Below are 27,587 nucleotides of genomic sequence, written 5' to 3' on the forward strand. Positions count from 1 at the left end.
TATATATTTTGTGCAGCTTTTTTCTGTAGCTTCTATTGCTATCAGTTTTGCCGAAGGAGTAGAATGTAATTGCTTGGGTTTGCTTCTTTCTCATTTTCAGTTGTTTCACCTTCTTTACATGAACACAATGTAGGAAGATGAAAGTCTAACTCATCATTTACTTTTCATATTGGTGGATTGCTCTGGCTCACGTACAAAATCATGATCTCTGGTCTATATTTCAGATTTAAAGTCATTGAAAAATTAACAGTTTATGGTGTTTGCTTAGTTTTCCTAGCTGTTTAACCTGAATTGAGATATTTTCTAGCTCCATGCAAGGAAGCTTCTCTTTTCTTTTATATATTTTAGATTTTCATCTTCATACATTGTACTCTTCCAAATATTGGTGATTGTTCTGTCCCGTATATAGAATTAAGAATTACGACCTTTCAAAGCTAGTAAGTAGACTATACTCTTTAGTCTCTGTTTCAGATTTGAAGTCGTTGAAGAATCATAGTTTGTGATGTTTGTTAGCATCCTAGCTATTGGATTACTGAATTGGGAAATTATGTAGTTTTAACAGGGTACTGTCTGTCATTTGAAGGCCAAATTGTTATCAAATATCTCGTGGTGATGTTTTAACATGCTCTACTTTAGAAATCTGCAAATCGATAGAAACTAGCTCAGCTTGGGGTTTACCGGCTGGTGAGAGCAATTCTAATTACTTCGAGCAGTTCCGTGTAAATTGTACTTTGCAGATGATGTTTTCTGCCACTGACTTATAGCTTCATCTTTTGATAATATACCATTTCTACAATGCTAACTTGTAGCTTACTCATGCATCTATTTCCTATGCATTAGGCTTGTCAATAGGAAGGAGTGATTCCTCCTCACTTTAGTGGACCGTGTCGGGCCCAAGTATAGTCATAATTAGGAAAAGAAGCCCTTCCCTCAAGGCCTGGTCTAGTGATAAGATCCCAGCGTGTGACATGTGGGTTAGGCGCACATCATGGGTTCAAACTCTATCGCAGACAAAAGTGTGGTATTTATGTGGAAAAGGATAGAGGGGTGAGCTCACTTTCCACCGATTTTGAACCGTGCGCCATTGATCCTCTGGAATTTCTCGGTTATCTCCAGAAACCTCTAGAAGACCGGAAATTCTTCAGTATCTTGCATTGCTCGTGTTTGATAGATCTACAGCGTAAAAGTTACAAGCAAGTTGAGCTATGCTGTGCAGTTCTCTTTTGATGTTTTGTGCTCCATGTCCTAATAGAACCCCTCTTTTAGGTGAAATCATTCAGATGTGAAGTACTGAAACTTGGTGAAATAGAATTGAGCATGGCAAAAGCTGAATTATTCACTACCTATTTTGGTCTTTATTATCTACTAAATTTATTATTGGTCGTGAATTTTCTATTAATGCTACATACACCAACAGATCTGAAGAGATGGCAAACTGAGGTTAGGTGGTTTTTTAACCATGAACATGGAAACTGTGCAGGGAGAAGTGCCTTCTCTAAGCTGTGCATGTTATCTTACAAGCCATGCTTGTTTGAAGCAACACATGAGCTGCGGCCATGTCTGTTGAGGAAAAAATGATCAAATATGAAGTTCCAATATTTTTCTTTTTATCCACAAGCCTGTGATTTCAACAAATATCATTAGCGTACATCTTTTGATTTTTGACAAGATATTTTGTTGTCCAAGTCTCCAAGTTTTAACACATTGGAGCAGTTAGTACTATTCTCTACCAATGGTTTTATGCACGTATAGGCCATGTTTTTTTCATAACCCCAATTAACTTGGAGGTCTAAGCCGTGTGTGCTCAAAATGATTCATTAGTTCATGTACCTCCCCTGCCCTAGGTGGCAATTAATTAGGTCATTGATTTGATCATAGCAAGCTTCTGTGAGATTTAGCAGTTTGTAACTGTCATCTGTGCTTTATTTCTGCTGTAGCTTCCTTCTTTTCTTCTTTAAAGGTTTAGATGTGCCCATTGTAAGATGAAACATTTTCTGAATTGATATTTAGCAGGGTAAAAGACTTGATTGAAGGCTGCATGAATGGTCAGAGTTCAGTGGGTATTGGCAAGGTATGAATGGCCTTCTCATGATTAACATTGTGAGTAATCTATGGTTACACTTGATGGGCATGCCTGGTTATAGTTCTTTTTATAGTCTTCTTTGGTATGATAGAAAAGGGGGCATTTGTGATCTTCATTATCCTATCCATCTTCTTTTATACCCATCTCTGTTAACCTTTTATAAGCAATGAATATGTTGAATCCATGATGTGGAACTATAAAATATAAGCTGAAGAAAATTTTCAGATTCTCGGTTTTGAAAGGTTGAACGTGCCTCTCTCTGGCTTCATAACTACATTCCATCAATCCTCTTTCTTCAACCCCTTTCCACCCCTTATGTCACCAAAGCCAATTCAAATTTACAGCTGTCCTATTCCATCTGTCCTGTCGTTGTTTCTACTGAACTTTCTAGTATTCTATGTTAGTCAGAGTCCAGTTTTGCTAACAAAACCACCATTTCTACTGAACATCTACAACCACCATTCCTATGTACACATCAAATTTACAGTCATTGCTTAGGATTCTGTGTCAAAACTCTTAATATAAAACCAAGTTGGTGAAGTGATAGACAAGGAAAAGACTTTTGCTGTTGGTATATATAATTGATGTCATTATTCTCAAAGAATGAATGGCTCCAACAAAGGGACAAAATTTTCTTCTTTTCTTAATATTCATAAGAAAATGGAGCCAGAGATCACTAACCATTGTGGAAATGATCCCTCTTGCTAATGTAAATAAGTAAATGTGTACATATTCTCTAGAGCAAGAATTGTGGAGGCAAAATTCAGGAGAAAAAATATTTTTTATTTTGATCTTTTTAGATGAATTAAGAATTTTATTAACAAGCAGTAACTAGCCCGTATACAGAAAGTATACCAAAAAGTAGAAATTCTTACAAATATACATGATTTTCTACTAATGCTACCCAATCATCTATGCAAAAAGTAACCTCATGGGTGCACCAAAAAGAAATAAGGGAAAAGAATCTATTTTTCAGTAGTACAAATTTTATTTTGATCTTTTCCCATATTTGCTACTTACTCAACTAAGATAGTCGGCCATTGCTTTCCCGTTGTAATTTCCATAATTAGAACAGAGATTAGTTCTCTCATTCTTTTTGCTATTTGCCCATGCACTTGTATCCCCAAACCCCACTTGTGGAATTACACTGATGTTGTTGTTGCCCTTGCACTTGTAGTTGATGAGACTTGTTACTCTGCCCAAGCAGTTATCTTTTGGCCTGAAATGAGGCAAATACATTAAGGGGCAGGAAGGATTTTGCCTTTCAAGCCTCTGAAAGACGGAACAAATCAGCAGTGAGTTATCAACCACAAATTAAGTACCTAATTCCAGATAGGAAGGGGCTGGGGGTGGGGGAGGAAAGTAAATAAATTTCACTCACTCATAATCTAGAAGAAAATAATGAAGAAAAATAGATATTTCTAGCTTGGAAAGATCATTTCCTGGGCACAATCTGTTCCCCCTCCGAAAGGAAGGATGTTCCTGCTTTTGGTGTAATATCCTGAACACCAAGAAGGAAAATCAAACAAAAGAGCTTGACACGCCATATGAAATATATAATGAATAGAATAAAGGTAAGCAGCATTTTTATATCTTTATTTGGAGGTGGTGTTAGGTTAAACAGGGGCCCTTTAGACTTACATCCCATCTGGAAGGATTAAACTCCTTGGGGTCATTGCAGATTTCAGGATCCAAGTGAACAGACCTAAACCACCAAAACTTTCCATCCTCTGGGGATAGTATAACCTAGGAAAAAAGCAAGTCCCGTTCTGTTAGCCACAATATGGTCTTACCTGCAGCAAAATGTAAGAAAAATGAGAATGTAACTTACTGTTAATAATGACATCAGTGTTTCCTTCTCGGAAGACTACAAAGGAGAAGGTAACAACCCGATGTGTTTCATCGATCACCTTCAAGATTAAAGAGTAATGAATGAAATTTTGTCGGTACATGGAATTGGGCTGTCGAAAACAGAAGTGTGGATAGCGTTGATAATAAACAGAAAGTTACCTTTGACAGGTAGTCCATTTGCCTAATTTCTTTTAGTGTCACACCTTTTTGGTCAATTGGCCTACTTTTCACAATTGCCTCTTGCTCTGCCTATTTTAGAACAAAACATGTTCTTGAGAAGTAACGAACTTGAACCTAACTATTTACTAATTTTCTGAAATGAGAAATCTTGGCTACTTTAGCTTTTTTAAAGATCTGGGGGTTTTCCTGCAGAAAGACAGTAGCCCACATTGTAATTTGACCAGAAGATTCATGGCCAGCATTAACGTACATAACATGAACATCAATGATTTCCTCATCATTCAATCCTCTACCATTCTCATCTTCAACTTCCAAGAGAATATCCATCATGTCTTTCGTCTCTGTAGGCTCATTTTGATTCCTTCTTTCCTTTCTCTCATACAAGATTGTTTGGAAGATGGCCACAAGCTTCTTACGCGCCTGAAAAGAGAAGGGACATTTTCGTGCTTTGTCCAGAAAAGTATATTGTATGTCAAAAGGAATAAATAAATGATTGGATAAAAAATACTAGGAACACTACCTTAAGTGCATTATGATAAGAAAATCCTGGAAGATTGATAGCCATAGCTCTAACACCATGATTTAGAGTTGTGTATTCCCTCTCCAAAGCCTCCATTACTTGTTCACTTTCAGAACTTGGAAAAATGTACATTATAATCTGAAATGTTAGCTTTCTCAATTCTGTTAAGAACTCTATCTGAACCATGGATGCCCATTTCTCCAGAGCTAATTTTACATTTTCTTCAATGTATTTTATGTACATCGATAATTCCTCATGCCCATTAACAGGTGCTTCTGTGAGTTTCCTTAAACGTTTTTGCTCCTCGAATGAAATACTAATAAATGATTTTTTCCCAATTAGTTTCATGGTGGAAGTTGGCCAGCCAGGCTTGAAGGCTTCATCATCTGTTAAAACCCTCCTGCAAGCTTCTGGAGTTGTAACAGTTACACTTGGACTACCAAACATCAATGCCTTGTATAGTCCCTTTTGTCCGAATCTGCAAAATACAATATAATTTAAGGCTGGGAAAGCTATTAATAGTTGACATGACCTAAAACAAGAACCAAAAGCACATAAAACAAAATTATATAAAGGAAATGGCTCCATGTACTCTGGTTCATTGTTTGGGAGTTTGGACCTATGCCCTTGGGCTGTTGAGCAGAATTCTTTCAATTACCCCATCTCCCACTAGAAAAGAAAGTAGTATTCAAACTCACTGGGGTGTCTGTGGAATAAAAAGACAGAGTTCTAGCTATGTCTCTTGCCTGTCCTGAGTGGAGGCAGAGATGGGGAAAAAACAACACATTTATATTTTGTTATGTTTCTGGTGGGATTGTAGGAAAGCAGATTATTTTTTCGAGCTTGTGGTGCTCTCTTTTACATAAGCCATTTGTTGGTCATAAATTTGAAGATTTTGCTTTGTTGCAGAGGCTAAGACCTTTGGGAATAAATGTTGGATCGGGAAGAAATTGGGTTAAACTATTTCCACATGTTAATATCACAAATGATCACTCAAGTAAGGAGTCTTATTATGGAAAGTCATTCAACTTTAATTTTTACTCCAAAGTCCCTCAACTACAAGTGTTTCTCATAAAGTCATTCAAACTTTGATTTTTACTTTAAAAATTACTCAATTATAAATATTTCTTATAAATCACTTAACCTATTTAATTATCTTTTCATTAAAATTTGCTTACATAGAATTTTTATTTAAAATCAAATTCTAAAAAATAAAATAATATCTTTCTTTGTTTTAGTATATTTATTTTTTAAAAAAAATCTAAAATCAAATTATATATATATCTAGAAGTGGTCAAAAGCAGACAATTATTCGTCGATATGCTTGCTTCTGGTTGAGGGTATTTTTGAAATTATTGTACCTTATTTGTTTTAGTTTGTATGTCTTTTTTTTTATTTGTAGCATATTCAAAAATTACGTAAAAAGTTCTATAAATTATAATAATTAACAACTTAAAATATTAAAAGGCATGAAAATTTAGTTGAGTAGATATTTTATTTGTGCCACATAAACTTGGGATGGAGGAAATAACATATATTATTTGAAAATCACGTAAAAAGTAATATAAATCACAATAATTAATAACTTAAAATATCAATATATATATATATATATATATGTATGTATGTATGTATGTATGTATGTATGTATATTGTGGTTGAGTCCCCAAATTTTATCAGCACCACATAAATTGAGACAGAAGTGATAACATATATTATCCTATATCTAGTATATAAAGAGTTGCTCCTAGCTAGAGCTGCTGATATTTACTCTTTTTATTTCAATTTGTTTGTCTGATGTTCATTGACATGAAGTTTAAGAAAATGCAAATCTTTTTGAATCTTGTAGTTTTAAAGTAAAAATGTCGTTTAATCTGACGTATGTCGCGTGAAAAATTAGAATTAAAAAATTGTAAAAAGAAAAACACTCATTTTTGATGGAGTAAAATGAAAATATGTAAATTAAGTTTTAAAAAAATAAAATTGAAATGGAGGGATGAAATAATCAGGATTGCTGGACTTGAAAGCTCTAAGAAAGGACCACATGTTACCAATCAAGGGCCAACCTAAATCACCTGGTTGCATCGATATTAATTTCTTTTCACCCAACTTCACTCTTTCATGGTACCAAGAATTTACAGTTCCAAACACCTATCTCATACCCAAAAACGCACACAAAATGGATACCATCATCTCCCAACTCATAAATCCTAATTCCATTAAGCCTTTTTGGAGGAAATTATAACTAAGTTACAATTTGTTTTTTCCAGAGACAGACACTGAGGAGAAACCTAACTAAGGATGTCGGATTCACAGGCTTATCCCTCTCAAGTCTCAACAGTCACTTTCTAAGTCTTATGTTTTGGGGGACCTAAGTTACGTTGAACCAAGCGGAGTAACGACACACCGCTTCCAAAATCTCTATCAATTCTCAATTTGTATCGCTCACATTTCTTTTTAGTCAGTTTCAGAAAGTGTGTGTAATCATTTAAAATTTATTAAATATCAATTTATAAAATGATTCTATTAAATTAAATCCATGAATATATTTGTCTAAATAATATTATGAATTCATATAATTGGATTGATTATTTAAGTTCAATAAATATGGATTTAATTAAAAGTTCAATTTATTTATTGGGGCTACAAAAGATGAGCCTACTTTGCTAAGCTCAATATCATCTCATTCTAGAGATCCATTTTGATGTCACGTGTCAAGTGACGTGTCATGCCAAGTCAAAATAAGATCATGTTATGTGTCAAAATGATAAGCCACTTTGCTAAAATTCAATATGTCATGTCACTTAAATCTGATTGGTCGAAGGAAAACTTGTCCTCATCATAACTCCTCTAGTCTAAAACTATAAATAGGGGTCCTCAAAATTCAGAAAAGATACCAAAATTATAACAAGAAGCTAGAGAGGGCCCGTGGATCAAATGCCGCAGATTTCTCTACAAGCTACAAGTTCAAGAATTCAAGGACTCAAGCATTCAAGTTCAAGAACAACTCAAGATCAAGACCAAAGATTTAAGAACAAGCTCAAAAGCCCTTTAATTCAAGTACAAGTCAAGATCAAGATCAATTTCAAGAACAAATCCATATCAAGTTCATTAAACCCACGAATCAAGATCAAGACCACAAAATTCAAAATCAACCCCAATAACCCTTGAATTCAAGTACAAGTCGAGATCAAATTTATCAAGTTCAATCAAATTCAAGATCAAACTTATAAGCCCTTTAATTTATATTTGAAAAGGTGAATCAGAGGATTCATAAAGATTGTAACACTCATATTTGAAATCAAATACTATGATTGTTGCGATATTTTTCAGTTTTGATTATTATTTTTTCGACATGAATTTTATTATCTACAAATTCTAGCACGCCGAGTGGGATCATCTCTACCCCTCATCTCAACTTTTCAAGTATCAAGGAATATCGAAATGGTTTCTAAGAAGATCAATTCTCAATTAACTTCCTCCAAGATTGTTGACTCTAAGTTCTCTACTGATGTAGAAGGAATCCTTGGCGTTACCTTTAGAAGTTTTGGAGTTGTTACAAAGAGCAAGACCACTATGCTGGGACAACAAACACTTCAGGTGTCGTTCACATCAATTCCTGTCTTTGGATCTTCAACTCCAAAAGGATTAAAGTCCTCTACAAACGTTTCAGGAGAAAGTTGTTGCTGAAAAGATCAAGAAGACTTTAGCTCTACTCGAGCTCTTTGGTTCCAAAAAATCTACCACAAATGAGAATTATGATTCAACTAGTAGATTTTCTCCACATGCACAGCGTAATGTATGCCCATTGAAGATCAAATTACGTAACAATCCATGCTACTCTCCTAGATCTCCAATGATTATGTAAGCAATGGTAACTAACACTTCATCCATAGAGGAACAACTTGCAAATCTAGCGAAGTTGGTTGAAGGATTGAGAGAGCATGTATACCACCAAGAGTCTCGAATTGATAATTTGATGGATACGAGGGTCTCTTAGATGGAGAAGGCAGTCATGCACTTGGAAAGGGTATAGAAGTTTAAGAGATCGAAAATCTTGTGAAACAAGCACCACCTGTTAAGGAGATGCCAGTTTCTTCAGAAAGAATGATCCCACTCGACCGATTCAAGGAGTTAATCGAAGAGACCATCAAAGATAAGTATGAATTCTCCACCAAGTCTTTCCATATATATGTCCAGCCGTACACCGTAAGGATTGATAGATTCAAAATGGCTGTCGGTTAGCAACCTCCCAAATTTTAGTAGTTTGAGGACAAAGGAAATAAAAAGCAACATGTTGCACACTTTGTGGAGACATGCAATAATGCTGGGATCTATGAAGACTATCTTGTAAAGGAATTCGTCCGCTCTCTGAAAGGAACTGCCTTTGATTGGTACATTATTTTCAACCCCAATTCTATTAATAGTTGGGAGCAACTAGAGCAGGAGTTTCTTATTCACTTCTATAGCACAAGGCGTACAATGAGCATGGCAGAACTCACAAATACCCGTCAAAGAAAGGATGAACTAGTTATTGACTTCATAAATCGATGGAGAAATGCGAGCCTGAATTGCAAAGATAGATTTAGCGAAGCTTCTGCCATAGAAATATGTATCCAAGGAATGCATTGGGAGCTTCTTTACATCTTAGAAGGAATAAAGTCAAAGTCCTTAGAAGATCTAGCTACTCGCGCTGACGATATGGAGTTGAGCATGTCTTTTGTCGAAAAAGATGTGATGTTTGTCCATGATCTTCACAAAGGAAGGACAAGCAGGAACACAAGAGATGGAGCAAATTTTTACCCAGAAATGAAAACAAAGAATTCCTGAATGTTAATGTGTAGCCTGTGAAGTTTACCACTAAGGAAAGCAAGAAGCAAAGTGTGAAGACGAATTTTCAACAACGTTCAAATCAAAGTTGACCTTAAAGGAGATGCAAGAAAAGGAATACCCCTTCCTGGGTTCTGATGTTTCCGAAATCTTTAATGAGTTGCTTGAATACCCCTTTCTGAGTTCTGACGTTCTCGAAATCTTTGATGAGTTGCTTGAGCTAAAGCTCATTGAGTTTCTAGAGATGAAGCGACTGAATGACGTTGGGAAAACTAATGACCCAAATTATTGCAAGTATCATAGACTTGTAAGTCACCCTCTTGAGAAATGATTTGTCTTCAAAAATAAAGTTATGCGATTGGCTAATGAAAAAAAGATTGTCCTTGATGATGATAAGGCCAATTCTAACCAAATATCTATCACATTCGATTCGCTTGATCCAGTCCAAATTTGTATCTTTGGGAAGCATGAAGAAGAGTCGTTAGAGCAAGATAAATTCCAAGTTGATGTAGACAATGATGAAGGCTAGATTCTCGTGACTAGGCGGAGATCCAACAAGACTAGTTTACAAAAAGAATCATATGAGCAACCAACCAGAAGGAGGATGGTGAGAAGACTCAAGAAGCAAAAATCAAACAAGCCACCAAAAAGGGCAAAGGCAGAAGTGCATCACCACCAGAAACCTCGACGTCTTATGATTTTAGGGGAATTCTTACCTAGTTGGTTCTTCAGAAAGTCTACTCAAGACAATATTGAGGCGTCGTGTTTCAACGTTGACAAAGAAGAGACAATAAGTGAAACCTCACCAAAGGTGTCTTCAGCTGACAAAGAAAAAGAAATGAGAGAAATCTCATCAATGGTATCTCCTTCACCTTCTGAAAAGCTTATTGAATCCTCTTCCCAAAAAGTACATTTATGTGACACAAAAATCACATTTACAGATGATGATTTTTTCTTTGGTGAAACACTACATAATCTTCCTTTGTCTATGGTGGGTCATGTGCTAGAGAAGAAGATAAATAGAATCCTGATAGATGAAGGATCTAGAGTTAACATTCTGCCTATCCACACATTGAAGGAACTTAGCATCACGACCGAAGAACTTAGTAAAAGTCATTTGCTGATACAATGATTCAATCAAGGGGGTCAGAGGTCCATCAAGTTAGAAATGCACATGGAAGATTTGCGATCATGGGCATGGATGGATGTGATCGATGGAAAGACTTCATACAACATATTGCTTGGCAGGCCTTGGGTACACGAGAAAAAAATTGTCTCATCTTCTTACTCTCAATGTTTGAAGTACCTTGACAATGGAATTTAAAGGAAAATAGTTGATGATGATAATCCTTTCGTTGAAGTCGAGTCACACTTTGTCGATGCAAAATTCTATCCAAAGAATTTTAATGTGAAGGAGACAAAACTCGACGATGTCAAATCAACCAGGTCTGATTAGTTTGTAGGTAGAAGAGTTGATGCGGATGTTGGAAAAAACAAGGTTTATATTAAGGAGACTTGTTCCATCCTAAATGAAGGGAAGATCACGTCCTCGAAGAAGAAGTCAGCTTCTATACTTCGCTATGTTTCAAAGGTGAAGAAAATAGAAGTTCATCATCTTGTATCTAAGGAAATGTACTTAAAGGACTAACTCTTCCTATCAACAACTTGATGCAATAAACTTGTCTTCGAAGCTATCGGGAAAGTCGATTACTCAAAATCCATCACGAGATGTGGCACTTCCTATAAGTCACACAAGAGAAGGCTTTGACTCAAATGCTTACAAGTTATTTGTGAAGGCTAGATATGACCCTAATGAGCCATCAAGGTTGGGGAAATTCCCATCGAAAGATACAACCTAACAACCAGCAAGCACACGAAGGCTTAGGCTATACCAAGCCATCTTTATTTCGTATCTCCATAAGAAAGGCAAGCAATAACTATATCATTGTAGAAGATGAGTCCGCCGCTTCTAACAAAAGGCTTTCCATCATTAATCGACTTGGAAAATCAATTGCAAGAACTTCTGTGTTTGAGAGGTTAGGTCAGTTAAAGAAGAAGAATAACGAGCATCAAAGAAGTTACCTAAGAGTCACAACGCTTTCTTCACCTACTATCTAGAATGAGAAGATGAGTGAAACTTATGGTTTCATGTGAAGAGGTGCTAAAGGTAAAAACTCACACTATGATTTTCACCAAGAAGCGCGAGGAAGATGAAGAAAGTGCGGGCTCCTCATATCATGTTACAATCCAGAGTGAGCATGATACCTCACCTCCATAAGAAGGGCATGAAATAACTATATCATTATAGAAGATAAGTCCGCTGCTTCTAACAAAAGGCTTTTCGTCTTTAATTGACTTGGAAAATCAACTGCAAGAACTTCTGTGTTGGAGAGGTTAGGTCTGTTAAAGAAGAAGAATAACAAACATCGAAGAAGTTACCTAAGAGTGACAATGCTTTCTTCACCTATTATCTAGAATGAGGAGATGAGTGAAACTTATGGTTTCATGTGAAGAGGTGCTAAAGGCAAAAACTCGCACTGTGGTTTTCACCAAGGAACGCAAGGAAGATGAAGAAAGTGTGGGCTCCTCATATCATGTTACAATCCAGAGTGACCATGATACCTCACCTCAAATGAAGACTGACTGAGAGTTGGGAGATACTGCCTGGGGCTATCATATATCTGTCAATGAATATGATCCTCAAGAAAAGGAAGATGCTGGAGATGCTCCGCCGGAACTTGAAGAAGGAGTGAAGTCCCTTAAAGGAATTAACCTTGACACTGATGAAAACCCAAGGACAACTTATCTGAGTGCTTTTCTGGAAGTTGATGAAGAAGTCGCTGATATGAATATACTCAAAGAATATAGGGACGTCTTCTCTTGGAGTTATAAAGAAATGTCTGTCTTGAATCCTAAAGTAGCGGTCTATTAGTTGGCAGTCAAGAATGATTCTCGCCCCGTTAAACAGACCCAAAGATGGTTTAGGCCAGACTTGGTTCCATTGATCGAGAATGAAGTTAACAAACTCATTGAAGTAGGCTTTATTGGTGAAGTTAAATACCCTACATGGATTTCAAGTATTGTTCCCGTGAGAAAGAAGAATGGCCAAATTCAAGTTTATGTTGACTTTAGAGACCTCAACAATACATGCCCTAAGGATGAGTTTTCCGCTTTCCATCCCAGAACTGATGATTAATGCTACATCTGGCTATGAGGCGATGTGTTTCATGGATGGTTCATTCGGCTATAACCAAATTCATATGGAACCAAATATGAAGAACTCACTGCATTTCACACACCTAGAGATATTTATTGCTACAAGGTGATACCTTTTGGTTTAAAGAATGTTGGTGCCACATATCAAAGAGCAATGCAAAATATATTTAATGACTTGCTGCACAAAAAAAGTCAAATGTTATGTTGATGACTTGGTGGTGAAGTCAAGAAAGAGGAGCAACCACTTGAAAGACTTAAGAATGGTGTTTGAGTTTCTTCGAAGATATCAACTGAGGATGAATCCATTGAAATGTGCCTTGAGAGTTACTTCTGGCAAGTTTCTTGGCTTTATTGTGCGACATTGAGGAATTGATATTGATCAAGCTAAAATTATGCTATTTGAAAGATGCTAGAACCTCAAAACATTCATGAGCTACAAATTCTTTCAAGGAAAGTTAGCCTACTTAAGGAGGTTCATATCGAATCTAGCTGGAAGATGCCAACCATTTAGCCATCTCATGAAGAAGGATGCTGCTTTTAAGTGGGACCAAACATGTGGCAATGCATTGGAAAGTATCAAAGTATATCTGGTGAAGCCTCAAGTTCTAGCCGCCCCTATACGTGGAAAGGAATTGATACTCTACATTACGGCACAAGAAAGGTCTGTAGGAGCCCTATTAGCTCAAGAAAATAATGAAGGCAAGGAAAACTCTCTTTATTACTTGAGCAGAATGATGACACCAAATGAGCTGAAATATTTGCCAATCGAAAAGTTGTGCTTGACGCTAGTCTTCTCAATCCAAAAAATAAAGCATTACATTCAAGCTCACATTGTTCACCTTGTGTTCAGAACAAATCCTATCAAGTTTGTTATGTCGAACTCAGTCTTTAGTGACCGACTAGCAAGATGGTACCTCCAGTTCCAACAGTTTGAGATTGTGTACATCTCTTAAAAAGTTGTGAAGGGGTAAGCATTGACATACTTTTTGGCAGACCATCCAACACCATATGATTGGATTTAACCATTGAGCTTTCTGATGAAGATGCGATGGTTATCGACTCCTTGGAAGATGTACTTTGATGGAGCTACACATTGTGGCGAATCTAGTGCTGGCGTGGTATTTGTCACTTCACATGAAGATGTTATACCATTCTCCTTCACTTTGAAACAATGTTGCTCCAATAATGTCGCCGAATATCAAGTTTTAATACTTGGACTCAAAATGGTTGCCGACATGAAGCAATTGCAATTAGAAGTCTTTGGTGACTCTCAGTTGGTGATCAATCAACTTTTGGGAAGCTATGAGGCCAAGAAGCATAGTTATGCCCCTATTATTGTTATGCTCAGAGGTTGATAGGATGGATTGGAGATGTGACCCTCCAACATGTGCCAAGGAAGGAGAACAAGAAAGTTGACGCCCTAGCTGCCCTCGCTTCAACTCTGACTCTTCCAGATCAAACGCAAATTACTATCTATTATAAATGGGTAGTACCACCGCCAAATGAGGATGAATATACAAAAAATGAGCTTGAGCATCTCGATGCTGTTTGTGAGGCTGCAAAAGAAAATTAGTGGCAACCTATTATCTACTATTTGTGTTATGGGATACTTCCAGAAAATTAGAAGAAAAGGACTGACATTCATCGTCGTGCTCCTGTCTTCCTATACTAAAATGATACATTATATAGAAGGTCATTTGGGGGAGTACTCTTTCGATGTTTGAGAGAGGAAGAAGCAATCCAAGCTTTACAAGAAGCACATTTAGGAGTATGTGGATCACATCAATCCGGATCAAAACTCCACTTCCACATGAGAGAATGGGGTATTACTGGCTAACCATGGTGAAAAATTACTTAAACGACGCTTAAAGGTGCAATGCTTTCCAATTTCATGCAAATTTCATACATCAACCGCCTGAAGTATTACATCCAACTATCGCATCTTGGCCATTTGATGCTTGAGGATTGGATGTTCTTGGACCACTACTAAAATCTTCTAGTGGATACTTATATATCTTGGATGCAACAAATTACTTCTCAAAATGGGCCGAAGTTGTCGCTCTTAAAGAAGTGAATAAAGAGAATGTTGCAAACTTCATTCGGATGAATATCATCTACTGATTTAGCATTCCTCGCTGCATAATAACGGATAATGGAAAGCCATTTCATAACAAGTTGATGAACAAAATTTGTGATCTCTTTGGTTTCAAGTAGCGCAAATCTTCTATATATCATGCTATCGCAAATGGTCTAGTTGAAGAATTCAATAAGACTTTATGCAACCTGCTGAAGAAAGTCATCTCCAAGTCCAAACGAGACTGGCATGAAAGAATGGAAGAAACTTTGTAGGCATATAGGACGACATACCACACATTGACTCAAGCAACCCCATATTCACTTGCTTTTAGAGTTGAAGCAGCCATACCACTTGAGCGCCAAATACCTTCCTTAAGACTTGCAATCCAAGAAGCTAGACTACGTCTTTCCAAATTAGAAGCACTTCATGAAAAGAGATTGGAAGCTCAAAAAAAATCTTGAATATTATCAAGCCCGTCTATCTCGTGCTTTCAACGAGAAGGTTTGTTCGAGGTGCTTCCAAGTTGGAGATCAAGTCCTTGCAGTAAGAAGACCCATTATCACTTCACATAAGTTCGGAGAAAGTCACCGCGAAGTGGGATGGATCATATGTCATACAAGAAGCGTATACAAATGGTGCTTACAAGCTTGTCGATGTTGATGGTATGAGGATAGGTTCTATTAATGCAAAATTCTTGAAAAGGTACTACCCTTGAAGCAAGATGACACTCCTTAAGGTACGAGTATAAACTGCATGTTACTCCTGGCCCGCAAGAGTTTAAACTATGCACGACACCCTATAAAAATATTCGCTAGGTTGAAAATCTCGAAAGAGACAACTTAGGCAAAAGTTAGGACACCAACAAAAAAAATCACTGTTACATTTCTATTTTTGCAAATACGGCGCAATGTCATGGGACTGGTAAAAAAATCAATTTAATAGTTTAAAAGGAAATTTAAAGAAAAATATTAATTTTACGGAGTCGCCACCTAATTTTGGGATAATTAGGAAACCAATTAATTATTTACAAAAATGTCTACGAAACCAATAGATTCTAGACAAGGGGTTCAAGTGATTCCAAAGGGAAGGTATTAGCATCTTTCAGAATCCACAACCGTGGGTCCTGACCGAACTCATTTTTCAAATTGAGGAGGAGATAAAATGCACAAATATAAACATAAAATATACACAAAGAATAAAATAAAATAATAATATTAAAAATAGCCTAATATTCTTCTAAAGCCAATAGTATACTCAATAACAAATTAAAAATAGTATTCGAATTTACTTCTTCGGGAGAAAATTCTGGGTACTTGTAAAGACATTTATTGAAAATGTTAGTAATGAATAAATAACAACAACAACATGATGGAAGACCTTAGAAATTGACGGTAATTTGTTCATCGGCAATTTTTAACTTGTAAAATATAATATATAATGTAAACTTAAACATATATTTTCGTCTTTTAAAATGGGGAGGCCTCAAAACTGACGAAGAGATTTTTTCATTGGCCATTGGGGCCTGCAAACAGTTCAAAAAGGAAATAAATAAAATTGAAGTAAAAGAATAACATTACAGACGTCCAAATTAACTAAAAATGTCGAACAAAAATGACCCAAATAAAATAGTAAACAAAATTTAACGGAGAATCATAAATAATAATCGGAGAACATGAAAACATAGAAAACAATGGCCGGATTTTGAACCCCTCCGGCCAAACCTAAAATGGAACTAAATATAATTGAAATGCAACAAAATATAGCAACAAGAGCAGCAAAATTATAAAACAAAGTGAAGCAACATCTATGTCTAATTAGATTTGGGAGTGAAAGCTCAAACCTCACCGAAAATGGAGTGTGTTTGGCTGAAAAAGAAGAGGATTTTGATGGATTTGGTGGTTCTTAGTTGGTTTTGATGGAGAAATGTGAATGAGAGGGATAGAGTGGTGAAGAAGAGCAAAAATGAGTGCCATTTATAGTGAGGGTGAGGGAGAGAGTGGGATAGGTGGAATTGTGTGAAAAAATTGTGTAATTAGTGGGGTAGGTAAAATTGTGTGAAATTTTTTGTGTGATTAGTGGGTAGGTATAATTGTGGAGAAAATTTAATATTTATCTGTATTTTAATGTATTCCTAGACTATGCTAAAAATACAAAAATGAATATGAACACATTTAACAAAAGACATGTAAAAATATAAATTAACGAACTATGATAAAAATTAGCTATAATTGAAATTAAATAAAATAAACTGATAAAAATCCTAATTCCTTTTTTATTTTTATTTTTGGAAATAAGGATAATTATCGATAAAATTGAGTTAAAATTGTAAAAAAATCATTTTGAACTATTTAACGAAGAAAATACTTAAAAATATGAATTTTAAAAAATATTAAGCCAAAATTTGGTGTCAACAATCACTCCCCCAGAACTACATTGTGACTTGAATCTCTTTACTGAGGTATGTAGGCGCCTAGAATTACTTTCTAAGTTCAATTGCATGAGTGTCAAAAAATCACATGTTCCCACTTGATCTATCATATGAAAATTAAGGCTATGAGTACTCTCTCATCGAACTTCAGACTTGCACCAAACAATGGTGACTCGATGGGGGAAAACCCCTATGAAATATGAGCTTCTTCAATAAATAAATATTGAAGACTTCAATCAGGTGTGCAAGTTGGAGTCTCAAAACTTGTTGTAAGTCTTCAAGTTGAAGTCTTCAAATTCTTCAAATCTTTAAGTTGGGGTTGTGAATCAACCAAGTATACAAGTTGAAGCCTTCAAATTCTCCAAGTCTTTATGTTGGGATTTCAAATCGATCTAGTATACAAGTTGAAGTCTTCAAATTCTTCAAGATCACATGTTAGGGTCTTAAATCAACCAAGTATGTAGGTTGAAGTCTTCAAAATTCTCCAAGCCTGCGAGTTGAAGTTTAAAATTGACCAAGTCCATGTTGAAGTCTTCAAATCATTTAAGTATGCAAGTTAAAGTCTTTAAATTCTCCAAATATGCAAATTAAAGTCTTCAAAATTCTTCAACTCAACAGGCTGAAGTCTTAAATTAACTAGCTCCATAAGTTGAAATCTTCAAATCCTCCACATCTTCAAGTTAAAGTTTGAAATCCACCATGGTTGCAAAGTTGAGTTCTTCAAAGCCTCTAAGTGCGATCTTCAGAAAATCTTCAAATTTTGCAAGTTGAAGCCTTCAAATAGAAGTTTTAGAGCCATCATGTCTGCAAATCGTCGAGTCTAAAAGTTGAAGTCCTTAAGTCGTGACCTTTCTTAAGGCGGAAATGCGTATCCATTTCTTTTTTCCATAAGAATACGTTCAAATTACCTTTCTTAAGGAGGAAATATGTATCCATTCTTTTTTACCATAAGATCAATACCTTCAAGTTACCCCTCCTAAGGCGGGAATGCATATCCATTCCTTTTCACCATAAGAATACCTTCAAATTACTCCTCTTAGGGAGGGAATATGTATCCATTCCTTTTCATCATAAGAATACCTTCAAGTTACCTCTCTTAGGAAGAGAATGTGTATCCATTCCTTTATGCCATAAGAATACCATAAAATTACCTTTCTTAGGGCAATGATGCGTATCCATCCCTTTGCGACTTCAAAATATCATATAATTATCATTCTTGAGGAGGGGGAGATTATCCATCCCTTCACACCTCAAGACCAAATAATTGTGTTGTGATAAAATGTCATGCCCTGAGAGGATACCCTAGGCGTAGCCGGCACTCAGAAACCATCTCTGGCCTCCAAGAGAACCACTTGGTCTCATCACTCATTCATTAATTAGCGGAAAACTTAAGTAAAAATAAGAATACTTATGTGGATTCTTCATCATCAACATCAAATGAAAGAAATAATCCGTAGAAGAAGTAGTTTCAAAGGAGAACTACTCCAATTAAATCATCAAACTCTGTCTATGAAGCCTCTAACATCAGACGGTGCCAATAGCATGTCCATGGCTACCTCAAAAGAAACATAATACTCAATAATAATAAAAGGATAAAGAGTTCCTCCGAATACAAGAAGGACTCACTAAATAGCTAGAAAGTAATGATCTTCAACGATGCGCCTGTTGAGGATCTCTAACATATGTATCTGCATCATAACATGATGCAGGTTGAATGACGTTAGTACATGGAATGTACGAGTATGTAAAATGGAAGGAAAGTAAGGACAGATATCAAGAAACTCCTCTCAGGAAGACTTGGCTCAGAACTCAACATCATCTCAACATCAATATGTAATGCAAGTTTAAAAATAATAATAATAAGCAATGCTTACTCAGTTGGGAGTTTCTCTAAACGAAAACTATCACTTATGAGCTAGTGATGATACAACGAAGCAATGTTGTTGCCACATCCATCCAATACCTTGCCAGGGTAAAGGACATCATTATCTTGGATCCAATCATCAAAGTCCTCTTTTTGGGACTTAAGAGGTATATCCTCCATCCTATGCTGGTTACGTAGTTCTGGGAGTTTAGTCAACTAAACTCTTACCCAACTCGGTGTTCAATACTACTCCCAAAATATGTGCTCATATTAACATCATCATCTAGTCTTATTAGAAAAACATCAAACTCATCTTATTACCTCTTCATCAATCATTACACTTCAAAATATTATTTATCTCTCATCAAAACATCTTGCTCAAAACATCATTTACTCAAATTCATTTAAACTCAATTCTTTTGCTCTTTCAAAACTCAATAAAATACATATATAGTATTAATTTAAATCACTATTTTTGTCAATAAATATTAAAACCCAACATCTTACTCAAAACACATGTAAAAATATTTATGAATAAATCAATTAAGATTCATGGAAAAGTAGCTATGAACAATAATTCCAATAATATGAGAGATAAAAATAATAATAATTTCAATGCATAAATATATCTAACTTAATAAAAGAAGAATTAATTCATTTAGAATTCAAGATTTGGGTAAAACTCAACTATAATTCAATTACGATGAATTTAAATATTGGGCGCATGAACGAACTCAATCCAATGCTATGAATAGCCTTGCGTACCTGGAATTCGAAGCTTTACTCCAAATTGGAGAACTCAATGACCACTGTTGAACCCCTAGCCTTTTCTCCTCGCCAGAGTATTTTGTCTATTACTCAGAGTATAAGAATCACCGGAATAATATTTCTACTCTTCTAAAAACTAAAACTATATTTGAGAATGAGTAAAGAAGTGTATAGAGAGAAGAGTTGCTTGAGAAAGCCTAATGAATACAATGAGGAAATAAGGTGGGTATTTATAAGTGTGGAGGAGGGACCAAACAATAAATAAAAATAATTACAAAGGATGATCTTGAAAATTCAATGAAGGATTGTGATCTCATGGATGATGTCAAATGGAGGACTATTGATGTCATGGGTGATGTCAAATGGATCTAGATTTTTCCATGGTTGGTGAGATGAACGTTCTTTTAATGGAATACCCTTTTTCGGAGCTGTGTTTGAACAAGATAACTTCCTAATTAGGATTTGGTGTCTTTATATGAATTGTAGATCTTGAGGTATACTTTCATGTCATTCAAGAATCAACCGATTTGGAGCATCCTACCGTGATATATGAGTTTTCTTCTACAAATACTCCATTTCATTACAACACTATGTCTTGCAAAAATTAATTTATTTGTCCTATGTATCCTCCAAATCTTAAGATATGGTCTGCATGAAAGTTGTAGGTAATGCCGTTGGGGTTATTCAGATATTTGAATCACCTAATTTGGACTATTCTATGAAAAGTTATGCCCAAAATATAAAAAAAAGTATCATTTTCATCGAGAATTGAAACACCACATACAATGTTTTAGGGGGTGTTACATAAAACTCTCTATTGTGTAACCTCCACAAAATATAAATATTGCTTCCATTGATCTAAAAAAAAAGGAGACACAAAAGAAAAATAACAAGACACAAAAATATATACATCATGCCTTGGTGCCTTCTTGCGGATGTTCCAAGGGTCTGCAAAAAAGAGGCTTTGAAATTGCCAATGTTATTCTGAAAAAATAAGAGACAAATGCATCTATTTATAGATGCTAGGGTCCCTTAGATGAATTCTAATATCTTTTTTTTTTTGGCCAGAATCCTAACATGCAACGCTCTGGAGGAAAAAAGAAGGAAGAAATTGATGGAATTGGTTTATCCTTTCCTTACTTTAATTGGTTTACTGTTTATTGCAAAACAAACATTTACGGTCTCCTATTCTTAATTACTAAGGGTAGTGGTGTGAGTTTGGGCTTTTATTTCCACTCCAATTATGTTGGAGTGGTATACCAATTAAGGACAATTAAAATATATGGCATATAAATTAACACTTCAAGTCTAGTCTTTGAAAAATAAAATATCTCGACAAGATTTGTAGAGGGGGCATTTGTAATCATTTAAAATTTATTATATAAATTTATAAAATGATTTAATTAAATTAAATTCATGAATATATTTGTCTAAATAAATATTATGGATTAATATAATAGGTTGATTATTTAAGTCTAATAAATAAGGATTTAATTAAAAGTCCAAATTCATTTATTTGGGCTACAGAAGTTGAGCCCACCTTGCTAATCCCAATATCATCTCATCCTAGAGGCCCATTTTGGTACCATATGCCAAGTCAAACAAATAAGTACATAGGATCATGCCATGTATCAAAATGACAAGCCCACATTTCGCTAAACCCTAATATGTCATGTCACTTAAACCTGATTGGCCGAAGGAAAGCTTGTTCACATCATAACTCGTCTATTCTACATCTAAAAATAGGGGTTCTCATAATTCAGAAAAGACACTAAAATTCAAACAAGAAGCTAGAGAGAGCTCGTGGATCAAATGTAACACCCCAAATTGTTTTTAAGCGAAGACCGAGTCATCCTTCATATGTGTATGGGGTTGTACCGAATGATTCATAATTGTGTGCATGTGTGGAGGTCAATTCTTTAGTGTGAGAATAAATTCGGAGATGAATTAAGGTCATAAGGATCCTCTAGCACAAAGTCGAGATGAAAGCTTCCTTACCGATTGAGTAAAAATTTTACTTGGGTCAACTTCAAATAATTAATTCTCCTATAATACAAAGAATTAGGTAGCTCATCACCTATCAAATTAGAGGTCTTTGAATCCTCTTTCCAACTCTGCCAAGTTGTCTCATTCTGAGTTCGGAGTAAAAAGTTATGACCGTTTTACTAAGAGGTTGTCAGAGCATAAAAAGCTACGACTCAACTTACAACCCGTAGAGATTTCTACGAATTGTAGAAGTCCTTTTCTCAGAAAATTCTTTCACGTATTCCAGGCCTATTTTGGTCCTTTTTCAAGCTTTTTAGCCTTATTCTTAGTCGTTTTTGAGTGTTTTAACTGAGTATATTATCCAACTAACTAGTTTTCCTCTCATAATCATCAATCCAAACAATCTAGTCTCAAGAAACTCTCCGAAAACTAACCTACGGTTCCTCTTCTTTATCAACAACCCTAAGGCTTTCAAGTAAAAAATTTCAGGATACAAAGAGAAATTTTTCATACGAAGCTTTCCCAAGCTCTTCCACACTAAAGTCTTCATAAAGGAGTTTACTTTCTCATAATCAAGCATTGAGGTTCAAAGATTTCCTCCAAAAAAATTTGTGTTTCTCAAAGTTTTTCAAAGTTTCGCTTAGATAATCGTCATTCTAGGTATGTAAAGCTAACCTAAATGTTGGACTGATTTCGTCCACGTGCCGTACATCTTCATTAATTTAGGTTGAGTTGAGTTTTGAGTTTCCATGAATTGAGTTCTTGAGTTTATTCATAATTCCTGTTGAGTTGGTATATAAATTCCTTTGAGTTCTTGTAAATATTATATTATTCCTTGATGAGTTTCTTGAGTTGGATCTTATTGAAGAGTATAGATTCGTGTTTGCACTCACATGAACTCTAATTGAGATTTTGTTTTATTTTGTGCATTGATGGAGTTTTAAAGAATGATTTGTGAATGTTTTGCATTTTATGCATTATTGTGAGTTTAAAGAATGAATATTTTCATCTTTGGTTGAGGACGAGTTTGAGCATAAATTGAGTTGAAAATGTCTTTAAAATTATAATTATTTTGATCATGGTTTTATTATGCATTATTTTGAGTTGAGATTAATGAGTGTCATGTATTTAAGAAAGTATACCTTTTAAACTGAGTCTATACATATTCGATTGAGATTTGAAAAAGAATGAGGGTTGTGTAAACAAGTTGAGTATTGAGTTAAATGATTGATTCGAGATAGAGTCTTGAGAAGTCATGAATGAGTCGAAAGTATGTTTTAAATGAAAGAATTGATGCTTGAGATGATGATTGGGTTGATTAGAGTCCAATGTGATTAAATGAGATAATTTTGCATAACTCAATTTGATTTGAGTCTTATGAGCATATTGAGTCTTGGGAGGAGTATCGAGCACCGAATTGGGTAAGAGTAAATTAACAACTCAAATTCCATAAACTATGTAGCCAGTGTAGGAGGGGAATGAACCGTTAAAGTCGGATGTTTCCCTTTTGTCCCAAAAGAGGACTTGATTTGATTAATTGTGTATCCAAGATTGGTTGATTCGTTCCTTATCTTGGCAAAGTATTGGACGGGCGTGGTAACGACGTTGGATCATTGTACATCACCGGCTTATTAGTGATGATTCTCAGTTAGAGAAACTCCAAATAGGTTATCATCGTGCATGATATGATTGGTTTGATTGAGATTGTAGATGATTGAGTCGATTTGATAATACATTGCTAAATTCTAATTTGCATACCTATTGAGTTGAGTCCTTTGAATTTATTGTTGTGTTGAGTTGAGTTGAGTCCTTTCAGTGTTGAGTCTTCTGGATTGAGTTACTTGATGTGGAGTTTGTTGACTCATGTTTCCTTTAGCTATTTTATATACTTGTGCATTTCATGTATTGACGTCATTTGACCTACATCATTTCATGATGCAGATATAGGTTCTAGAGATCATCAACAAACGCTTTGTTGAGGATCCTTCCCTTATTGATGGTGGTGAGACCTCCTTACTTTTGGATGAATCTCATTTATTTAAGTCATTACTTATGAGTAGTTTCTTTTGAGTTAGCCGTGGTCTTGTCTTGGTACCTTCCTCCCAGTTGATAGAGGATTCGTAGACTTAGATTGCGTAGATTGGAGTTGATGTCTCATTTGAGTCAGTTTTGAAAACTTTATTTTTATGAGATAAGATTTTACTTATATAAGATTGTTATTTAAGATATTATTTGTTTTGAGTTACATCGAGTCTTCCGCTGACATGATTGAACGAGTGATTATACCAAGTGGTTCGTTTAGGGCCAGTAATGATTTTTGAGTACTGGCCGCACCTATGGTATCCTCTCAGGGCGTGATAAATTTGGTATTAGAGCACAGAGTTCAAGAGTTCTAAGATGTCTATAAAGTCGTGTCTAGTAGATTCTTGCTTATGGGTGTGTCGTACACCACACTTATAATCAGGAGGCTATAGGACATTAAGAATTATTTCACTTCTTTCATATTCTGAGTTCGTGTGATAGAGTTTAACTCTATAAATGTTCCCTTCTAATTCATATGTTGCTCAAATATGTCCGACCACGCATCATACTCAAGGTGGTTGAAACAGTAAAGCTCAAATTCTTATTGATGAGTTATTTTTAGATATAGTATTTAGAGAGTAAAGAGACAACACCGGGCTCAAGAGTCAATTAGTGTGCTTAAGTCTATTCATTCGAAAGAATGCACTCTTATTCACTTGAAACATTCATTGAGCCAAAGAGAGATGTACTCCTAGACTTTCTTCCATAAACCTTGCTTCAAATGTTATCTTTGAGAGGGAAGTTATATCCCAAATTGCTTAGTGTTACCACTCGAGAGAATGTGATTTGAGGTATTGTAAGCTATAATTAGTAGAATTATCCTAGAGCTAGAAATATGGAGTTAGAGGAGTAGAAACCAAATAGTGAGAAGGGTGGTTGGTTGAGGCATGTTACTAGAGTTACGTATTTATTAGGTAGGTGATGGGGTCATAAGTGAAGTACCTTTTGGTTTTGACTAAAGAGTAGTAAGTATCATCTAACTTTTATGATAGGAGGTAGAGAAAGAGTTGTTAGTTAGGATGAGTTAGAGTACACTCGAACCATGAGAGGATTTTTATGTTGAGGTGTCTTTGTGTTGGTAAATACCTAGTATAGGTGTTGAGCGGAAGGGAGGAGTAGTCATGAAATGATAGATATAAGCTATACTTGTGATTTTGAAGAGAGAGTCCCATGTTATTTAGAGGAATATGAATATATCTAGGCAATGAGGTGTAATGAATGAGTAAATAGTACTTAGGTTATGAAAGGAGACGTGGTGATAAATTATAATTAGAAAGACAGTGGGATGAGGATCGATTACTTGTCATGAGGTTTTAAGTGGTTTAATATTTCATACTGCTTGAATTTGAGATGAGTGGTGTGAATAAAAAGGGAATAGCATTATGAGTGTGATAGTGCTAGTTTTAAGATTTGATTTAGTAGGCATGACATGGCGTATGCGAGAGATTAAGATATTAACTTATGAGGAGTATGTGTTACGAATGAGGGGTATGTGACCCTTAGATATAAATAGTGAATTAAAGCTAAGTCCTTTGGCAAGAAGAGGCTTAAGATGTGTATCCGAGATATTATAAAGTTGTATGAAGCTCTAACTTTCTGAGTTGCTTTGGGTGACTAGTTAGTATCCTTAAGCTGCTAATGTGCAGAAGGCTTGATGTGAGTTTTTCTTTTTATTTAGTATCCATATGAATTGGGTCTAAGGGAGTTGTACATAGAAAATGATGAGTCTCATGTTATAGTTCAAGTTTCCTTCACCTAAGTTAGGAATATGTGAACCTAGAAGATGAATGTTAGAAGGCTAAAGAGAAGAGGTTAGATTAGAAGAGTTAGAGAAAGTAGATGTGTACACCAATAAGAGAAGCAAATATAGAGAATGCCTAAAATATAGAAGGAAGTTAAGAGAAGTATCTTAGAATGACGCCCTTGTAGCGGTTTGGTATCATCGATTATAGTATAACTGGAGAGTTTAAGTGTTCTTGGGAACAGTGATACTCTGTCGTGTGAGGCAGTGTCCTTATAGCTAAGTGTAGAGAATCAGTCCATAGGCTCAGAATAGTGACCTTCGAGCTGAGGGGGAGATAATGAGGTAGTGAATCAAAGTGAGTCTTGAGTTTTAAGAAGTGATGAATTGACCAGGATAAGACATTAGTATGTTTCCATCTCTTACATTCCTTATATTATAGTCGAGGTGATACCCGTCACCTTTCATGTGTATGAGAATCGTACCCGTGGCCCAGACCCATGTACTTCATGTTGATTCGTGTTTATGCTCAGTTCCTAAAGTGAGAAGTGGTAACTTCCTTCAGCGATACCGACCTTATTCCTTGAATCTATGAATTTCCAGCCATATGTTATATGGGACATGATATATGCTTTCATGTTTTGGAGTATGCTCAGTTTCATAAACCCACGATAGGCCTTAAAAGGCTAATGAGATCATGTTATGTTATGAATGTTCTCATATTAGATTTCTTAAATGAATCGTGCTTATGATTTGTCGCTTTAAGCCCTTCCAGTGATTCTTTCTTTTCAATCTTGATAGCAATGTTGATGGCAGTAGATTAGTGGTGGCATATGAGAGAGAGTGGATGTTCCTTATTGTGATAGTTATAGTGTTCTTATTTCATTTAATGCTATAGACATAGAGAAAGAGCGAGATGAGATCTTGTTGTGTGAAATAGATTGGTAAGAGAATTTTGGTGTACCTCTTGGTAGAAGTTAATGCAGTTGTCAGTGTAGAGATGCTAAGATTGGCATGAGAATTCTTAAGAGATGTTAACTTCAAAGAATCTATAAAGTGGCTAGAATGATATGCTTGCATGTGTGGTGGTCATTATGTGAGTGATTGCAGTAGGCTATTGATGATTACTTGTTGTGCGTTTCAAGTAAGGGTATTGGAATGGTTATAGAACTAGGCTTGAATGTGGTATTGATGGCATGTGGATGAATGCACGATGCATTAGGTTTTTCTTAATTTGGACTTGAGGTTGGTTGAATGTAATTGAAATTAGTAATACTCTTAAGATGAGGTTCTGTATAGAGGTATAGAACATGAAGCTTGTGGTCTAGATTAGCATAATTATATTATGTGTAGTACCCTGCGACTTAGCATTAGGCTTAAACATAATAAAAGCATGCAGTTAGACTTGGATTCATAGGTCGTGGTGAAGGTAGTCATATTTATCCTTGTGGAAGTTATGAGTTGCAACCGAGAAAGAGTTATATGTAGAAATAAGAGTATTTAAGCTCGAAAGCTATCGTTCATGTTGCTTAATAGTGGCCATACTCTTATATCACACTTATAAGCCTTTTTCCCCAAGTTATGAGAAATTTCGATGAAAACGTTGGAGATTATAGCCCTCCTCTCACTTTTTCTTCAATGCCGATGTTGAAGGTAATGTTCCTATTTCTATCTCTGAGATAGTACCTTCTTGAGTTTGAGTAATTGAGTGAGTTATTCACGAGCTTGAGTCTTTGAGTTCTTGCATTGCATTCGTGCCTTCCAATGATGATATTGACGGTAATATTCCTTTTTCCTATCCTAGAGTTGATGTTCATTTCGAAGTTTAAGTATATGATTAGTATTATTGAGTACGAGTAATGATGGATTGATTGTTTGAGTGTTTGAGTATCTGAGTTCTTGATTTGTGTTCGTGCCTTGTGCAATTTCCTATCTTGGTCATCACTCGAGGACGAATGATC

General features: G+C 35.5%; 3 protein-coding genes across 19 annotated transcripts in view; 1 reads left to right on the top strand and 2 right to left on the bottom strand.

Moving 5' to 3' along the window:
- LOC129876053 (transcription termination factor MTERF4, chloroplastic-like) overlaps positions 1–27,587 on the top strand; it is a 34,753-nt gene that overhangs the window by 1,944 nt on the left and 5,222 nt on the right. Inside the window, exons 2-4 of one of the 17 annotated variants that reach the window (XM_055951350.1) lie at positions 17–77; positions 2,011–2,071; positions 23,745–23,805. The gene's annotated coding sequence lies outside the window, so the exon portion shown is untranslated. Of the gene's footprint in view, positions 1–16; positions 2,101–3,260; positions 3,471–4,976; positions 5,598–6,904; positions 7,084–20,885; positions 20,902–23,744; positions 23,806–27,587 lie in introns of those variants that run through there. The other 16 variants (XM_055951354.1, XM_055951353.1, XM_055951358.1 and 13 more) reach the window with 16 other exon arrangements.
- On the bottom strand, positions 3,104–4,125 carry LOC129875781 (uncharacterized). Its single transcript, XM_055951021.1, has 4 exons — positions 4,094–4,125; positions 3,725–3,829; positions 3,465–3,584; positions 3,104–3,302 (listed from the first exon to the last, which is right to left on the bottom strand). The coding sequence occupies exons 2-4, from the start codon at positions 3,808–3,810 to the stop codon at positions 3,104–3,106; spliced, it is 405 nt and encodes a 134-aa protein (XP_055806996.1). The 5' UTR covers positions 3,811–3,829; positions 4,094–4,125.
- Positions 4,428–5,297, bottom strand: LOC129875782 (ent-kaurenoic acid oxidase 1-like). Its single transcript, XM_055951022.1, has 2 exons — positions 5,293–5,297; positions 4,428–5,112 (listed from the first exon to the last, which is right to left on the bottom strand). Exons 1-2 carry the CDS (start codon positions 5,295–5,297, stop codon positions 4,587–4,589), a joined length of 531 nt encoding a protein of 176 aa, XP_055806997.1. The 3' UTR covers positions 4,428–4,586.

This window comes from Solanum dulcamara, chromosome 12 (assembly GCF_947179165.1).
Source record: "Solanum dulcamara chromosome 12, daSolDulc1.2, whole genome shotgun sequence".
In the NCBI taxonomy this organism is placed as follows: Eukaryota; Viridiplantae; Streptophyta; class Magnoliopsida; order Solanales; family Solanaceae; genus Solanum; species Solanum dulcamara.

What these genes read in the sequence shown, in the direction of transcription:
- LOC129875781 (XM_055951021.1), bottom strand. Translation starts at nt 3,810, where the DNA reads ATGGAAAGTTTTGGTGGTTTAGGTCTGTTCACTTGGATCCTGAAATCT. An exon ending in TTAATCCTTCCAGATGGGAT is followed by an intron (nt 3,585 to 3,724) that starts GTAAGTCTAAAG and finishes CTTGGTGTTCAG; the next exon opens with GATATTACACCAAAAGCAGG. An exon ending in TATTTTCTTCTAGATTATGA is followed by an intron (nt 3,303 to 3,464) that starts GTGAGTGAAATT and finishes GCCTCATTTCAG; the next exon opens with GCCAAAAGATAACTGCTTGG.